This window comes from Puccinia triticina, chromosome 2A, assembly GCF_026914185.1.
Source record: "Puccinia triticina chromosome 2A, complete sequence".
Classification (NCBI taxonomy): Eukaryota; Fungi; Basidiomycota; class Pucciniomycetes; order Pucciniales; family Pucciniaceae; genus Puccinia; species Puccinia triticina.
Genome location: NC_070559.1, coordinates 7,379,555 through 7,396,676, shown reverse-complemented (window position 1 = coordinate 7,396,676; position 17,122 = coordinate 7,379,555). Strand labels below are relative to the sequence as shown.

The 17,122-nt window shown below is 45.4% G+C and overlaps 2 protein-coding genes across 2 annotated transcripts; one reads left to right on the top strand and one right to left on the bottom strand.

Moving 5' to 3' along the window:
• Nucleotides 1-4,574: 4,574 nt before the first annotated feature.
• On the top strand, nt 4,575-5,441 carry PtA15_2A787 (uncharacterized protein; the record flags this gene model as incomplete). Its single annotated transcript, XM_053166843.1, has 2 exons — nt 4,575-4,749; nt 4,819-5,441. 2 exons carry the CDS (start codon nt 4,575-4,577, stop codon nt 5,439-5,441), a joined length of 798 nt encoding a protein of 265 aa, XP_053018025.1.
• Nucleotides 5,442-13,478: 8,037 nt separating this feature from the next.
• PtA15_2A786 (uncharacterized protein) lies at nt 13,479-16,905 on the bottom strand (the record flags this gene model as incomplete). Its single annotated transcript, XM_053166842.1, has 8 exons — nt 13,479-13,507; nt 13,611-13,707; nt 13,798-13,898; nt 13,978-14,227; nt 14,314-14,389; nt 14,461-15,219; nt 15,309-15,972; nt 16,083-16,905. The coding sequence occupies 8 exons, from the start codon at nt 16,903-16,905 to the stop codon at nt 13,479-13,481; spliced, it is 2,799 nt and encodes a 932-aa protein (XP_053018024.1).
• Between the last annotated feature and the right edge of the window lie 217 nt (nt 16,906-17,122).

Below are 17,122 nucleotides of genomic sequence, written 5' to 3'. Positions count from 1 at the left end.
AAGCATATGACAAGCTTCACGGCATTAGCACACCCCATAATAGGCATGTGCGGTTGGGTGTCAAATTTGGCCGATTTCCTACTAAGGAAATCCACCAAAACCTTAGCTACAGTGCCCCAAAGTGCACCAAAATTTTAGCTCATCAATTTAATACTCTCCACCCAAACTTTTAGCATAAAGGCAGTAACTCAAGCACATGAAATAAATTCAAGGCAGCTGGGGCTTTTGGCCCTGCCGCAGGCAATAGTCCCTACGCCACAGATAATAGTGCAACCGCCACAGTATATAGTGCTTCCAACAAATTCGCCACAGTGTTTAGTCCCTTTGACACAGTCAATAGTGCCTACACCTAAGTTATTAGTTCCCCCGCCACAGTTAAGAATCCCTCCGCCGCCACAGATAATAGTGCAACCACCACTGCTAATGGTGTGTCCGCCAAATTTGCCACAACCTTTAGTACCTTTGACACATTCAATAGTTCCTACACCTCAGTTGTTAGTCCCTCCGTCACAATGACCATAATTTTCCATGTGAAGTTTTCCTCAAACGGTTTTTGCAAGTTATGTTTTCAAATGGCAAATCTCTCATGTTATGTTTTCCTTGAAGCTCATCATATTCTTTCAAGAGTTTATTCTGCCCACTGTAAAATTTTGGTGCACTTTGGGGCACTGTAGCTATGGCTTTGGTGGATTTCCTTAGTAGGAAATCGGCCAAATTTGACCCCCAACCGGACTTGCCTTTTCTGGGGTTTTCTAATGCCTTGAAGCTCATCATATGCTTTTAAAAGTTCATTCTGCCCACTGTAAAAGTTTGGTGCACTTTGGGGCACTGTAGCTAAGGCTTTGGTGGATTTCCTTAGTAGGAAATCAGCCAAATTTGACCCCCAACCGCACATGCCTATTATGGGGTGTGCTAATGCCGTGAAGCTTGTCATATGCTTTTAAGAGGGTATTCTGCCCACTGTAAAATTTTGGGCGGGTTTGGGTTCCCCACTGAGGAGATATGAATTTATTTGTATATTTGTGGAATTTTTGTAAAATTAAATTTTCGACTACCATTCTCAAGTGAGGAATTAATTTTCCAACTCCCAAAATCCGCGCAGGTCAACTTTTGGTCCCGCGGACCGGGGGTTGACGCGGTGACTCGGTCCGTGCGACGTAAATGCCATTTGGGAGTCGATAATTTAATTTCCGGGAGTCAATTTTTCTACTCCCAATCTAAATACACGGAGCGCTGACAGGGCCACTCCCACGCTTCCGCCATCCTCCCCTGGGACAATCACGCCAGGGGAACAGTTATGGTATTCAAAATTGCATAAGATTTTTTTACATATGCCAAGGCCATAGCCCCCAAATTTGGGGTTACAGGGGGTGTGAAAGCCACAGGATGTGAAAGGCCCAAAGGGGAATGGGACAGATCAAAGGAAATGATATAAAATTTTCAAACCTTTGATGAAGCAATTTCAGGGTAACTATGCATTCATTCAGTCAAAGGAGAAAACAACTTTTAACTGAAAAATGGGTGGAAAAACAACATTTCAAGTGAAAACTGGGTGAAATAAAGGCATTTTGTTGGGGGGAAAAGACACAAAACCTGTTACTGAAAAAGTAAATCTTTGGAAAAATGGTGATGAGAGAGAATCAAAAACTCTGAAAATGTGAGAGAACCTCCTTTTAAACAATTTTTGAAGTTTCATATGAAGACTGGCCACTTTCAGGCTGTGGAATCACTAAATTTGTAGTTTGGCTTGACTTGCTTCTTGAAAATGCAACATAGAGCTGGCCATGACTAAACACAGGTTCATGAAGTACAATACCAACATTGCCAATTTTTTGACCTTGAGATTTATTTATTGTGAGGGAGAAGGTCAGATTGACAGGAAATTGTTTGTGTATGACCAACACTGGGTCGCTACGCTACGCTACGCTATTTCAGCGCTACGCGTTAGCGTAGCGGCAAAAAGCGCCCATCTATTTTGCATAGCGTTAGCGCGCTGTTAGCGCCGCTACGCTGCGCTAATTTTCAGCGGCGCTAACAGCGCGCCAATTCTTTGTTAGCGTTAGCGCGCCGCTACAGTCGCTACGCTACGCTACGCTGCGCTACAGCGCTTTTAGCGGAAAAAAAGCCCTTTTTTCCCGCTAAAGGCGCTGTAGCGCAGCGTAGCGCGCGCTCTTTTGCGCCCTGCATGTTTAGCGTTAGCGCAATTGCGTGTATCTGCGCTAACGCTACGCTATCAGCTAAAATAGCTGCGCACCGCGTGCGCGTAGCGTTAGCGCATATGCGTGCAATTGCGCTAACGCTACGCTAAAAAATAGCGCATTTGCGCTGCGCTGCGCTACGCTAACCGCTATGGTTAGCGTAGCGACCCAGTGTTGGTATGACCTTGAAAAGGCAGTCCAGACTGATCTGGGTCAGATATGAAAGCAATGTGAGGGATGGCCACCAAATAATTAACTCTGTTACCCAATAGTAAATCACATTTGGACCCAAGTTTTCCACAATAAACCTGGTTCCATTACAAAGTCCCATTGTCCAATCAAGGTTCCTGAGAATTATTATTGGCACTCCACATTTCAATTGCAGAATGTGAGGTGGGAAACCTGAGATGTTCAAGCCATTGATGTGCTCTTGCAAATATAGGTTTTGGGGATCATCCTCTACAGAATCATAGCTTGTATAAGTTGAGGACATCAGATAAGAAGGGGAATCATTAAATTATTTATCCTAAAAAGGTTAAAGAGGGAGCATCCACATGTACCTGTTTCATGACCCATCTGCACACCATTTTGATAAGCATCCACAACACCATAGAATTGCTCTACACAAAATTCTTTTTGATTTAATATAATATACACCAAACTTTCCGTTTCAATTTTGATATATTGATCCACACAGTATTGTTGAAAAAGATGGCCAGACCAATCTAATAGAGAGTAGTTTTCATGATGAAAAGCCAAACAATATGTATAATAATTCATGGCGGTGGCAAGTGGCATTTCTTCCTTGAGTGCAGGTCTCTATCCAAGTTCCCATTTGGATGTAACATTACATAATGGAGAGGGTCATATTTTTGATCCAATTCAGAAATCCTTGATAGATTTGCATCATGATATTTGATGATGACATCTCTTGTCTTTGTTGTTGAAGGATCATTGCCTTGGAATTAATTACATTAAAAATGTCAAAGAAGAATGAGTAATCACTGGAAAGTTCAATAAAATGATGATGAAATTACCTTCTACCCATGTTGCAGAAATTTGGTGACCTGTTGGGAGGTTTTAAACCCTTTGATCCATGTTTGTAGCATTATCAGTGAGCCTTATTGCTCTATTTGGAGTTATTTCAGATGCAGCACGTTCAAACCGGTGTATGAGACTTTTGTCAGGGAAACTCTACCTCGGAGCCAGGATTGATAAGAAGTGAAAATGCGTAGGAAATTTCAAGTAGCAGCAACTCATCCCATGAGAGCAGCGGTGGCAAAGCAAAGGCGGAAGTTTCAAGTTTTAGTGAACCCGAGGTGCCCTAGCTTGAGCCTGAGGGACTCTCCCCAACCTCCCATTGACCTGATTGAGCATTTCTCCAGAGAGAGCTCGATACTGGCAGGAAACCCCGGCGGTCAATCAAGTGGAGAACTTCCCGTCGCCTAAATGGCTTGATATAGAGGGTTCTGCTAAATCTTGCTTGCTGGTGAAAATTTGATCTCAATCAACTTTCACCAGCCAGTAAAGATTAGCCCGTCCCTCTACATTAAGCATTTTAGCCAACGGGAAGTCCTCTAGTATTTACCCCTGGTCAGTGAGAGGGATCCCTGCTGGCCAATCAGGATATAACCCCGGTCGGCGGGGTTTCCTCCCGGTCTTTCCTGCCGGTTGACCAGGTTCAATCACCTGGTCGGTGGGAGCGCAGTTTTTGAGAGGCTGAATGTGATGTGGTATCACCAACAGATGTAATTGGATGCGCATCTATCTGCGTAAAGTGGAGAACTGCCCGTTGCCTAAAGCACCCCAGTAGACCGGAAAGTGGCTATACAATAGGCCCCGGGGGAGTGTTCCCGCACCTACAGGATAGGCGCTTGGCGCAGTTCGGTACATCTCGCAAATTTTTGCAATCCATCTCTGATTTACATATGTACATGTCTAGTTGTGTGGACCCACGCGGCCTTTGCTGCGCGCAGCAGAGTGAAACCTATGTCCGCAAGCTCTCCATCATTGTCAAGGGCCAAGTCCCAACAAGACGTTCAAGCATCCCGGTCCCCACCCAACTCTGCCGGATTGACTTCACCCTCAATGAACAACTCGGCCACTAACCACCCGTTCTCACCAACCTCGCCTGCCAACTCAAACTGATCAACCTCATCCTCAACCAACATCTATCCTGCCAGCTATCAATACACGTTCCCAATTTCTTTGTCCTTGTGAGTACTTTTAATCTTTCTCAGCGTACCAAAGCTGTTCACGGTTTGCATGGCGGACCCAATCTTGCATATGTGGATGGGACGACATGTAGGCTATTGCAGTTCATAGCTGAGGATGTACAATCATCACCGTTTTTACCCAGTTCTATCTTTACAAACCATGTATAGCAATCAAGAAAACACCCCACGTCTCACTGGAAACCCAAAACAAACAGTGTCCTTCGGCTCGCTCTTGCCCAGTAATTCAGGTCTTCAGCCCAGTTTTTACCGTGATATCGAAAGAACCACTGCTTTTTCACAAAACCCTCCTCAGCACTTCGGCCATCACACGACCAGTATGTTCTTGTGTTTTTTGAATATTTTGATATGCTCAGATTTATCATATATGTACAAACGCGCTGTAGGTCATTTTTATCACCAGGGAAGCTACTCGGGCAATGGCACTCGCTATCCTCACAGTGCGCCCGGCCCAATCACAGATCACCATCACAAAGCAAGCCGTGGTGTTATCTATCCCGCTCCCGAGCCAACTTGCAGTAGTCTTGACCCGGTGGGTGATCGGCCTTGCAACCCGCCACCTCAGCCATCCGCCAAGCCACAACCTAAGAAACAGCGCAAGAAACAAGCAGCTACCTCTGGTTCAACAACTCGAACAGCTGCAACTGCTCCCAGGAAGAATCCTCCCAAACCTACGCTTGAGGAGAATGCTCCTGCTGCTGATGGTTGTCACCATCCTCTTCCCGCCTCAATCCGATCAGGTGTTATTACCAAACTCGAGGGGGCAGCAAATGAGTCTTGTTCCCTAAATCTTCCCCCCAATGCTGATGATCCATCTCGCAACAATCCTACCCCATCCCTTCATGTAGATGAGCGATCTCGCAATAATCCTGCCCCATCCCTTCAGCAAGGTCTGAGATCAGCCCCGCCGCTCGAAGGTGTATCCGATCCACTCCCCAGAAAGAACAAGAAGTGTAATCGAAGCCAGGGTGAAGACGGTCGCAAAGTCCTCCCAGCACCAAGATCCTAGTCCGAACTCCTGAAGGACTCGATTGGCAATCTGGTGGCTGAGGCTCAGGAAAGATCAAAAGGTGCAATGTCCGATGTGGATCGGTGTTTCTTTGTTGAGTTTCACATGGAGCAACGTAAGCTGCTGGCTATAAAGGCAATTGAGCGCAAGGTTTCTGTTGAAATGATTGACAAATTCTTGTAAGTACCTGCCTTGCATCAGTCACATTTTCTCTTGACAGCTGAGACGAAGTGTTTCATGTACAGAGGCAAATCTTTACCCATTCGAAAGCCATCCGATTGGATTCGCTTCTGGAAGACACAGCCCGCTCGTGATGTCTTTCGTGGTCGTAAGTATTCCCTTTCTACAATTGTAACGATCCATACACTGATTGCTTACATGTACTACTCAGGAGGCAAGGGGGGGATTGCTCAGAAAGATGGCATGGCTCGGGTATCAGAGCTTTATGAGGCAGCCGGACGAAAGCTACCTGCAGACGCCGAGGAGGATAGACCATCCAAAGCTGGTGATTGATCCAATGTACTCACCCCATCTGAGCTAGCGCTTGACGACGACTCCGAGGCAGACAACAATAGTGGGGTGGCCGCTGCATCCCTTGCCTCTTCTAGGGTTGGTCCTCCAGGATTGCGGGCCACTGTTTCGCTGGCTCAAGCATCAGGTTGTGTTCAAGTTTTCTTGGATGCCTGGGCGATTCAGGTACGTTTTTTAATGTTTCAAATTGTGATTCGGATGTTTCGCCTGATCAACTTGCAATCAGGCAAATTGTGTTTCAAAAACATACAATTGCGAGATGATTCTGTTTACAGTATCAAAATATCTTGGCCGCCACTCTTATCAACTGACAACAACCACCCACGGGGCCACCCCGTTTGTTCAAATTGCTGAGGATCTAGATGGGCCAAATACTTTTGGGAATCGTTTGCATGCGTGGGTTGTAGGCCATACATCTGATTATGTTTCCTCAGCACTTGATCCAGACCCCCCGAACTCCAAGCATTCACTGAAGGTGACCACACGTATGGCACGACTTGCTGGTCAGTGGACTAGGCTGATTGACTGCTACTTTATATTTGTTTCTGCTGACTGGTTTGCCTTCCTCCCAGCTAAAAAAACCAAAAACGTTTTCACCACATGGCCTTGGACGAACTGCGAGGAGAGACTAGCCAAACAAAGGTTTAGGCTGGAGCTGAATCCCCGGATGAGAACACCAATCAAGAATATCACCAACCCAATTCGCTACCTGGGGCCAGGCGATATCAGGCAGCTCTATCTCGACTTGGATGACAAATTCATCAACATAGTCCGAATCACAACTGCTACGTCTTCACAATTGTCTTCCAGAGCGACCAAACGCGTGCGCTCCGACAAGTCTAGCTCACATTGCTCCTCAAGATCAGGGTCCAGAACTCCCTCTGAGTCGTCCAGCCCTCAAAGGAAAGGTGTTGTCAAGAAACACTGCTACTCAATAAAATTGTCCAGCGACAAAGACAATTCCGATTCATCAAATGAACGTTCTGACTCTGACTAGAATCTAATCAGACATCTCTTGTTTTATTTTTCTTTCTCCCAGCTGTTTGTCACCACCTGTTCTGCAATTTTAATCCCTGTTATGCTGTCTTTTTTAACTTGTCTTACTATGATAACTTTGTCTGTTTTCCATTTGTCTACCTAAATCTTGTGTTGATTGCTCTGTCCTGTTGGGCTAATAATACTTGTCAAATATTCTTTGTTAAGCAGTCCAATTTGGGTCAAACACATTTATCACCACTCATTTGTAAGGATTAATCCCCCTTAGGGGGTTAGTCCAGAATCAATGGCTAGTTGGTGAAACCTTTAATCTGCTTGGGGTAGGAAGGACTTAAACTCCACTACACTCACAGGGAGTGTAGCGGTAAATGTTGTGTACAGATTTTTGCTGTAAATAATCACTGCTACACTAACACTCAGAGTAGCTTTTGTTGCGCTAAACAAATCTTTTCCAAAATTAGGATAACTGATCTTAGGTCATGCTATGCTACAGAAAAGTTGCCCTACACAACAGAAAATTGAAGAAACTGAAAAAGGTTAAAATTATTTAATGAAACAAAAAAAACAACAGAAAGGGGAGAGAAAATGATCAAAATCAGAATTGAAGTGTGTTTCTGAGGTATAACAAGGAAGGAGTACATACATTGCTTGATTTTTATCAGAATGACTAGAAAGAGGTTAAAAAAATAAAAGTTTGCAATCATATTTGTTTTTAATGTTGAACTTTCATCTCTCTCTGTGTTTTTTCTTTCACCATTCTTGTTGATAATTTATAATGACTGATATGGCAGTGGTTCCCGCTAACAGCAACTTAATGAAGCCAGCCCGGTGCTCCTAGACTGCTTCCAAAAACACCAAATCATTTATCAATAATATTGAGATCAAAAATTAAACAGGAAGATAAAAGTTACCCCTGAGCATTGGTTTTCACATTGCTGGAACCAAAAATTCCCAGGGGTGAAAGAAAGTAAAGCAAAGGAAGCCAAGAAAGTCAAGCAAGACAAGGCAAGAAAGTCAAGCAAGGCAAGCCAAACTTGTTAATTGTGTGAGAGTTTCTAAAAATTTCACCTCCAAAAACCCAAAGGGTACAGAGGTGAAAGACATTCAAGTAAGGCAACCTATAATAGTGGTTTTTTTCAGTGTATTTAAAAATTTCACCACTGTGAACCCAAAAATCTCTAGAGGGGAAATCAAGTCAGGCTTGTGGCTTTTTTGAGAGTTGTTAAACATTTGCCTCAACTGGACCCTTCCCAGAGGTGAAATGTTTTACCCTGAGAACTGCATTTGGGGCAGTCGGCTGATAAAATTAAATACTCAACCAATTATTAACACTGTGATGTTATGTTCGAGGGAGTTGGCTGAATCACTGATACTTTACTCAACAATATGGTTATAAATGAATCAAGGAATGAAATTCCTCCACTGTGGACTTTTCAGTGTTGCCTCTTAGTCAAAAAAATGACCATTAAGTGTAGTCCAGTTCATGCAAATAAAACTATTGCCATAAAAATGGAAAAATCTAGATGACACCCAATGTTATGAGGTAGATGATGGAGATTAATAAAAATCAAAGACAAAATTCTTTCACACTACCACACCAAAACTGCAAGCACAAGATTATCAAGCCACAAGATTGTCAAGCATGGACTGTTCCATAGATTGTACAACATGATCAATGTTATCATTGTACTCATCTTCTCCCAGTTCATCATCTTCATCAGCATGAAAATCATTATTTTGTGGAAGAGAGTTGGAGGGATCAGTGGCTTGAGGTCTTTCCTCAGCATGATTGATGCTGGAGGCTCTTGAACCGGTATTTCTGGTAGCTGAAGCTCTATTTTCGGCACCAATTTCATCTGTACCTTCAGTGAAAACTGTCTTGTCCCAAACATAACCAGGGATGCCTGAGAGTTGTGTTTTCTTCATCAGAAGAACAATCTTCTTGATTTGCTGCTCCCATAGTTCCAGAAGAGAATTATCGCCAGTTTGTTGGGCAGTATTTTCAAAGACCTCAATTATGTGACTATCCCAATCAACTTGGAGTCTAGCTATTGAAATCAACCTTTGATGCATGAGGACTATCACCGAAGAGATCTTCTCATTTAGATTGCTGAGAGAGCCAAGACAATCATGTGAGATGAATGCCTGTAGGTCTTGTGGGATTTCGATCGCATCATCACTTACTCGGGATATGCTACGCAAGATGTCCCAAATAACTATGTGCTGCGAGGTTGCCCAGCGGAGGGCCCGACGGACCTCCCATCCAATCCGACGTTTTTCCTCGTTTCCACGTTTGAGGCTAGCTAGATATCGAATACCCCGTTGGGTATTTATATCAACAGCCCATGGCTCATTCCCATTGGTGAAGAGACCATCATTCCAAAAGGGGTCATCTGGCAACAGACGAAGAAGCTTGGCATACTCGATTGTTGGAGGTGCATGTTGTGTTGGGCAAGCGGTTCTGAATGCCAAAGATCAAGTGTTGTACGCATTAAGTGAGGTCTGTAGTTGATCGGCGCGCGCTCGGACCAATTTTATCAGTCTTTGGTTTGCACGGGTGCCTACGAGCAAACCAGATTGATGATATTCAGTATCAAGAGTGGGGGTACCAGCAGATTGCGCAATTAAAAGATAAAACTCACCTAGTGTAGTGTGCTCTCCGGCACGGCACAATTGTAATAGCGGCTGTTTCTCCTCTGCCAACGCCAGAAATCACCTTCGCACATCAATTTTTGTGTACCAGACTTTCCACAATAGGTCACTTTGAGGTCCTGATACAATATATCCCTTTTTCGTTACATTAGCTGTTGAATATTTAGCAATGATGGAGCAGATGGAGAACTCAACATGTCAGATTGTCTATCAGAGCATGTGGGCCAATCGCACTGCGTTGATTCCTAATACGGTTTGCAATATCTCGGCATGAATCGGCACGTGAGATAGCCTGTTCTACGGTGGGGGTGGGTTGCTGCCTGTAGAGCCAACAATTATTTAACCAAGATGTGATTACTCACAATCAAACAACATGACTTACCAAGATTCATCAAGTTCCTCCTACAAACAAAGGAGGTGCCCCAACTCTTGCCTTGCCTTTTCCCGAGTGTGGTTGAAGTTCAGATGATAATTCTGTTCAAGCAACCACTACTGTTCAAAGAACAGATCGGTATAGTTTGAGCCAGGTGTAATTGGATTTGGTAGGCTGTGGAGTTGCCGAATACTTTCTGCAGAACACTTTATTATTTCATTGCAGTTTTCGAGCTTCCTTAGCAACCAAATACCAGAACTTTCAGTGAGCTGAGACGAGTAGCATTCGGCTCGATCTTGGAAGGATATTAGTCGATGTAACCGATTTGATACCCAAAGAGTTGAGACAAGAGGGGACTGGAACGCCCAGAATCTCTCCAGCCCCTCACCGTCTGATAGACCCCACCAATCATTGAACCGTGGATTGTACTTAACCTGGCACGACCATTCATGCACATACGCATGAAAGACAGAGGTTCCAAATTGGAGGTCGCTTATCCAATCACTTAAAAGATTTCGCTGGCGTGAAGCTTGTCAGCACAAAATATCAAGCAATCAAGTGATAAGGTGGATCCGATGTAGCTTACTTTTACAACATGTGCCTCCAGGTGACAACCAATATCATAAAGGATGCCCACTTTTTGGTTGGGGAAGTTGTCAAGAAGGTTGCGGATAATTGAGATTGGGTAGTAGAGCCTTGAATCAATACAAATCAATTTTCAATCTCCTATTGAATGCTTATTTTCCGTACATGAAAAAAAAACATACTTTTCGCCTGTTTTATAGATGTTGGTCAGCATTAACGGAACATCATGTCAACATGTGCTGGCAAAGATCCCATTGTCATCGCATTTATCCCAAGTGGATCCGTTTTGGGTGTCGTTGGCGGCTGTATGCGAATCGGAGCACGGTGGCTTGAGATGATTGTAAGACAATGCAGAAGACAAAAAATATGAGCAAAGTACATTACATGAAGAGGAAAGATCAAATGTACTGACATCAATTCCAGTGGCAGAATTTTCAGTGGCAGACAACCGTTCTATGTCACTCGCAATCTTTGAGGGGGGAAGAAAAAGATCGGGATATTGCTCGTCGCGGGGATTGTCCTTGCTAGCATAAGCATAATGCCGCTGCTGGAAGTTGCCGTCCATTGCGATGATGAAATTTGGCTCGCTTGGATGTTGTTTGACTTCATTTTGACTAGGTCCAAAGCAACGTGGACACTTATTGGCCCATTTGTCTTCTTGGGTGAATCGTAATCCGTCTTCTAACAGCTTGCGGGAGTTAGTGAGAATCCGAATATACAGATCAATGCAGTGGGAGAAAGGTACCCGCAGGTCTTGGCGCTTGTGATTGGATCCGCGCTGATGCAAAGGTGAGTGGGAACGGCTATCCAGAAATGACGAGAGGGATTTTATGAATGCTGAGTTAGATACAGCTGATGCCTGCCAGAGGTGATGATGGTATTGTACGAGGCGAATCGAGAAGGCTGTTCAAGGTTGTTCGGCGGAGCAGGCAAAATACCCATGGTGAATCAGGCAGACAACATCAGGAGTACACTTGCAGAAGTTTACAAGTTGACCTGCCCGACGGACTACAAAAAAAGACACAAGTAAGCGGATGAGTGAAGGGATTCAAAGCACTAATACGACTAACTTGTAATGTCAATTAAATCAACCTTCCGCTGGGAGATGAGTGTTGATGGACATTTGCACCGAGCAGGGTGAACCAAAAAATCACAGGATGCATGCGTCCAGTTCCTTGTCTTTTCCTGGTTGAGTAGGTAAGCTGCTACAACTTCGTTGTCCAGCGCGGCCCATTTCCAAGAAACTTCCTCTTGTCTTTCTGCGTATCGTTGAAGTCAAAAGTACTCTGCGTGGGCTGCAATCGGTATATCATCTTCCCACTTGTCACGGTTGTCGAGCTTGGCGTAGCTTCCAAAGAGAGGTTGAAACTCTGTATTTCCATCAGGTTGAATTCAATTGCGTTCGGCCTGCAGGCCTAAGATAATATTGAGGCGCTGGCCCAACCGTCTTGAATCAGCTTGTTGGGCACGGTTGGAGGGTTCTTGAAGTGAGGTTTGTCTCGCAATGGTGTTGCGTCTGCGTCGAGATGTTCTGGTTGATACAGTGGTAATCACTGTGTTTGTTCGGATGGTCCTCCTCCTGGATCGGATGGGGTTTGCATTGGCCATTGGGCTAGATAAGGAATAAGGGATCAGATAAGTTGGGAGAGGGCGAGTTGTCAGCAATTTCGCATTTCATGCGGCAACAGGATGATGGTTGAAAGGCTTACAATTGAACAGTTGATACCTTTACGACCGCATAAGTCAAAGCCTTATTTGAAAAGTAAAGGGTTGTGGTGCAGGATGCTGCGATGCACAGCTTGCGCAGCTGCCAGGCAGAGGTTGATGGTCGAATTTAGTTCAAGTATGGGGTAGTGGGGAGATGGATTGCGAAAATTTGCGAGATGTACCGAACTGCGCCAAGCGCCTATCCTGTAGGCGCGGGAACACCCCCCCGGGGCCTATTAGCACTGTTCACGTAAGAAATCTATGACCATGTGAGAGATATACATCAGCATACTTTCCCAGCCAAATTGGCTGGCACAATGGGATAAACTTTATTTCAATCTTGCTGATGTTTAGCTTACGTGAACAGTGCTATTGTATAGCCACTTTCCGGTCTACTGGGGTGGCCTAAAGGCTTGATTTAGAGGGATCTGCTAAACCTTGGTGGTGGTGAAAACTCGATCTCAGTCAATTTTCACCAGCCAGTAAAGTTTTGCCCGTCCCTCTAGATTGTAGATTTTAGCCGACGGGAAGCCCTCCAGTTTCTTGAAGCAACCAATCAAGCTAGCAAATCTGCTAAGGGATCAAACACAACATGTAATGAAATTGAATAAAAATTGAAAGCAATGGAAAGATGAATGGTCAACAACAGGGAGAAAGGGCAGAGAGCTGCGGGAACGATGGAAGATAAAAGCCAAAACATAACGCGAAGATTTGCTGGAGAGAAAATCATCACATAAAGAAGGGTAGAAAGAAACAAGAAAGTGTGAGCAGCAGGAATTATATGGTTTATATAACCAATGCTGAAATCTATTCATACAATTCTTAAAAAGATGTTCTGAAGGATGGAAATGACGGGATGGCAATGTTAATGACGACAAAAGAAAATGACGATGCAGAAGGATGAAAGGAAAACATCAGGGAGCGAATAGGAGAAAAGAGATGGGACTGGTTATACACACTTCGGATGCCGTATACCACCGCATGATTTTTTTAGAGTTCATTAAAAAGGGGTGTTGTGAAGATGGAAGTGAGCAGAATGACCATTAGAAGTGAAAGAAAGAATGAAAAAACAACAATCTGTACAGGTGTGCTTTATGTACATCTATGCTATGGTAGGACAGGGAAGTCGGAAATCGAGAGTGTTGGGGTTTAGCTGCAAGGCGCAATTTGGCGAGCGATTTTGAACGTTCGGTTTACTTGAGTCTGAACGACAGCGAAAGTCCTGCGTAAAAGGAAAGCAAAAATAGACATGCGCATGTAGGAGATAAAATATCAGAATCATGGATGACGGAAGGTTTTGTAGAGATAGAAGGAACAAAATTTACCGATGAAGCAGATGATCGAGACCACCAGAAATCCAAACGAGTTGTTGAATGGGTAGGACCTGTAATCAGGCGATGGAGTGATCGAAAAAGACCACACCTAGGGTACGAAAAAAACACGGCGTCAATCAAGTATTTGTGTGTTATGATCGAAACTCAGCAGGTAAGATAGGAGAAAAAAAATACAAACCATTCCTCCGAAGACGGGGCCGACGAATCTGGATGCGCTCACTGCGCTCTGGGCTAATCCGTTAGCCAGAGGAATCAGATGAGGAGGAGTTTGAGCATTAACTGAAAGGGAAAACATGAAATTGACATCAGTTAGTGGGATTCGCAATACGAGAGCGGAAATAGTTGCGTTGGACTCAACTCATGACCATCACTGAAGTGTAAGCACAAACGTTCCCAAGCCATCGGAAAGTGCACAACAAGATCATCCCAAACATCACCAGCCCGTTGTGGTTCTCTCGCAGCAAACCTCTCAATTCCGGCAATAACATGTAGACAGGTATGTATAAACACAGCCCTAATCTGAACATCGAGAGATGGGTTAATTGTCCACGGGGCGGTCCGACCGTCGGGTAAAACCGGAACTGAAACACGATTTGAGCAATGCACATCTTTGTTGTTTTCGGGTATGAATCGGCAATGTTTGTTGGTCAAGTGTTTCCATGCTCTTTATTCATTTGTGGAGAGGAAAACTCACAGCAGCAATCAATTCAGCGTAATGTCCTGCAGACAGCCCGAGACCACCAGAGCGGATTGGCGTCACCAAGAACGACCTGAAAAGGAGGCATCAAGAGTCAATCAATCACCGAAAGTATTCAAGTTTGTAAAAAAAGAAATTGCTCACATGAAGATTTGGTCACAGGTAGTCCCGTGCAAGGCCAATATAGCGTACTGAGCAATGATGGCCAAGGGTAATTGTTTGAACAAGCCTGTCGGTTTCTCCAGTTCTTCTATGCTAGATGCCTTATTGACATCTAACGTGGTTTCTTCACTTGCTTGGCCGCTGGTGGAGGTTCTACCTTCGGGGATTGCCGTGAGATTAGTTGTGGCTGATTCATTAGCTGTTGTCGATGTAGCATTTGCTTCATTTGCGGGGTTTGGTGCTTTGGAGGATGGAGCTACGAAGGGCGTTTGTGACATGGACCGTGGAGTGGCAAGTCCAGTGTTACCAAAGATGGCAGGTCGGATGGAAGATGCCATACTCGTAGTCCTCATCTTCTGATCGAGCCAAGGAGGCACAGCACTGACAGGACGCGGGGGATTAGAGTTATCAGCAAATGAAAGGCGAGCCGCTCCTTGGCCTGCACTTGGACGCCTGGAGGATTGCGATTGGAAACGTTGGCTAGGTGGATGTTGCTGCTGAAGCAAGTATGAACGGCCTCGTTCGTCGAACGAGCTGGGGCCAGAAGAACTTCCCTCATCCTCAAAGCCAGCCCCAGGGTCATTTGATCTAGAATCGTCATCCTCAAAGATAGAACCGTCCCAAGGCTCTTGCTCGTCGATGTCCATTTGACTGTACTCGTCATCACGGTCCTGCGTTGTAGCTGCGGCCAACCAAACGTCGTGTAAACCAAAGACTGCATCCTCATTCGCCAAAAGCAATCTGAACATTGATTTCCAAAATCACAGAGCTTAAGTAAATCAGAGAACAGGAGAGAAGCAGAAGAATCCATTGAGTTTCTAGAATCGTACCTCTGCGCAAAGTTTAGAGCGGGTGCGTTTTCTTCGCCATTGAGACCCTCGTAATCCGGGGCATAGTTAGTTCCTTCACCAAAGCTTCTTGCCAAACTTATTGCGCGACTGCTTCGGCGGTTGACCGTGGAAAAGTGACTCCTGATACTACCCATGTGTCCGGATTGGCGCCAATTTGATGGTCGCCGGGAAAGGGTAGAATTGCGATCATAGCCATAGGCAGATCCGGGTACGAAAGCGTTGGACTGGCGAGTTGTGGTGCGAGAAATTCCTAGAGGATTTTTGATGACAATGGATCGTGACACATCTCTGGAGGTGTTAGCGGTGGTGAGGGAATGCGTGCTAGAATTGTCCATCGCCATGGGTTGTGCGTTGGGGGATCGCAAGAAACCAGTTTGTTGCCTTGAGGGAACGCTCAATGATTCATCAGTCTCCTCTTCATCAGCGCCAAGCAAACGGTCAGGAAAGTCGAGCTTGTTCGAATCGGTCAACTGAATCTTGCCGGTTCGGTAACCTCCATCCCAGCCCAAAAAGAGACTAAGGATCGCGCCAGTAAAAGTGATAGAGCTTGCTACTGTGCATGGCAACAGGTATGGGTAATCTTTCAGCAATTGGAAACGTCCAAACAGTGCAGGGTAATTTTCAGCAGGATGCTCGAGTAAACCTGATCAAGTTGGGGAACAAGGACAGGTGAGTTAATGCTGGGGTCACATAGTAGTTTCTCTACATAAACACATGTAAGAAGATTAGACCAGAAATCTTAGGAAGACGGACCTCCAATGATTGGACCGGCAATACCCCCCATTCCCCAGCATAAACCGATCCAGGCAATGGCGGAGCCCTCGTTGGTTGAATCGGTGAGATCTCTGACGGCACCCCGAGCGACACCAATCGCGCCGTTGAAGATACCTTGACCGAGCCTGGCACAGATAGCCATTCCGAGTGAGGTACTGGATCCAAAGAGGATCAAGGTGATCGCATTTCCGAGTAAGGAGGTGAAGAGGACGACCCTCCGACCGTGTTTGTTGGAGACGTTCGACCAGAGTAGGGAGGTCAGAAACTGTGTTAAGAAGAAGACGGAGGACACGATCCCTGCCCAGAATCCTACCGCGGCTTCGCCTCCGCCGACGCCAAAGTCCTCAATCATAAAAAAGATGAATGGACCGGAGACCGAGGCCGATAAGAATTCGGAGATCATCGCGAAACAGAGTACCACGATTGGTAGGGTCGGCAGCGGAGTAGCATCTTGCTGAGGAACGATGGGTGGGATGGCAGAAGGTATCGGGATGGTTTGGTTGGATTGGGGTGGGCGCGAGTGGGGAGGTTGATGATGGCTGCTGTGGAACGAGAGCGGGGTTGAATATCGGTTCTGACTGGAATGAGGCAGATGCTCAGATTGTTGGTAGAACTGAGAGGGTATGTATGGACGACTCCGCGAGGAGAGACGGTTTTGAGACCTGGGTACGCTCATGTTGGTGGTGGAGGTTAACGTTCTCGGGAGTGGCTGCTGTTCATAGTTCGCTGGGCCGGATTGCTGGTTGCGATGAGGAGAGGCGGTTCGGGAGTTGGCTGGAAGAGAGGGCGATGGGACTACCATTGGTGAGGTTGAGGGTGAGATGAACTTGGGCTGGGGAGAGTCGAGAGTGGGGAATTGGGGGCTGGCCGGTCAACGAGCAGAGATTGTCGCCGAAATGGAGTATTCACACTCATCCCAACGGATGACATCATCCTCCAAGTCTCATCGACTCGACCCCGGCCACCGCCAAATAACCGAATCCGGTCAAACTTGAAAGTAAATTGAAGTATTTTGGAGG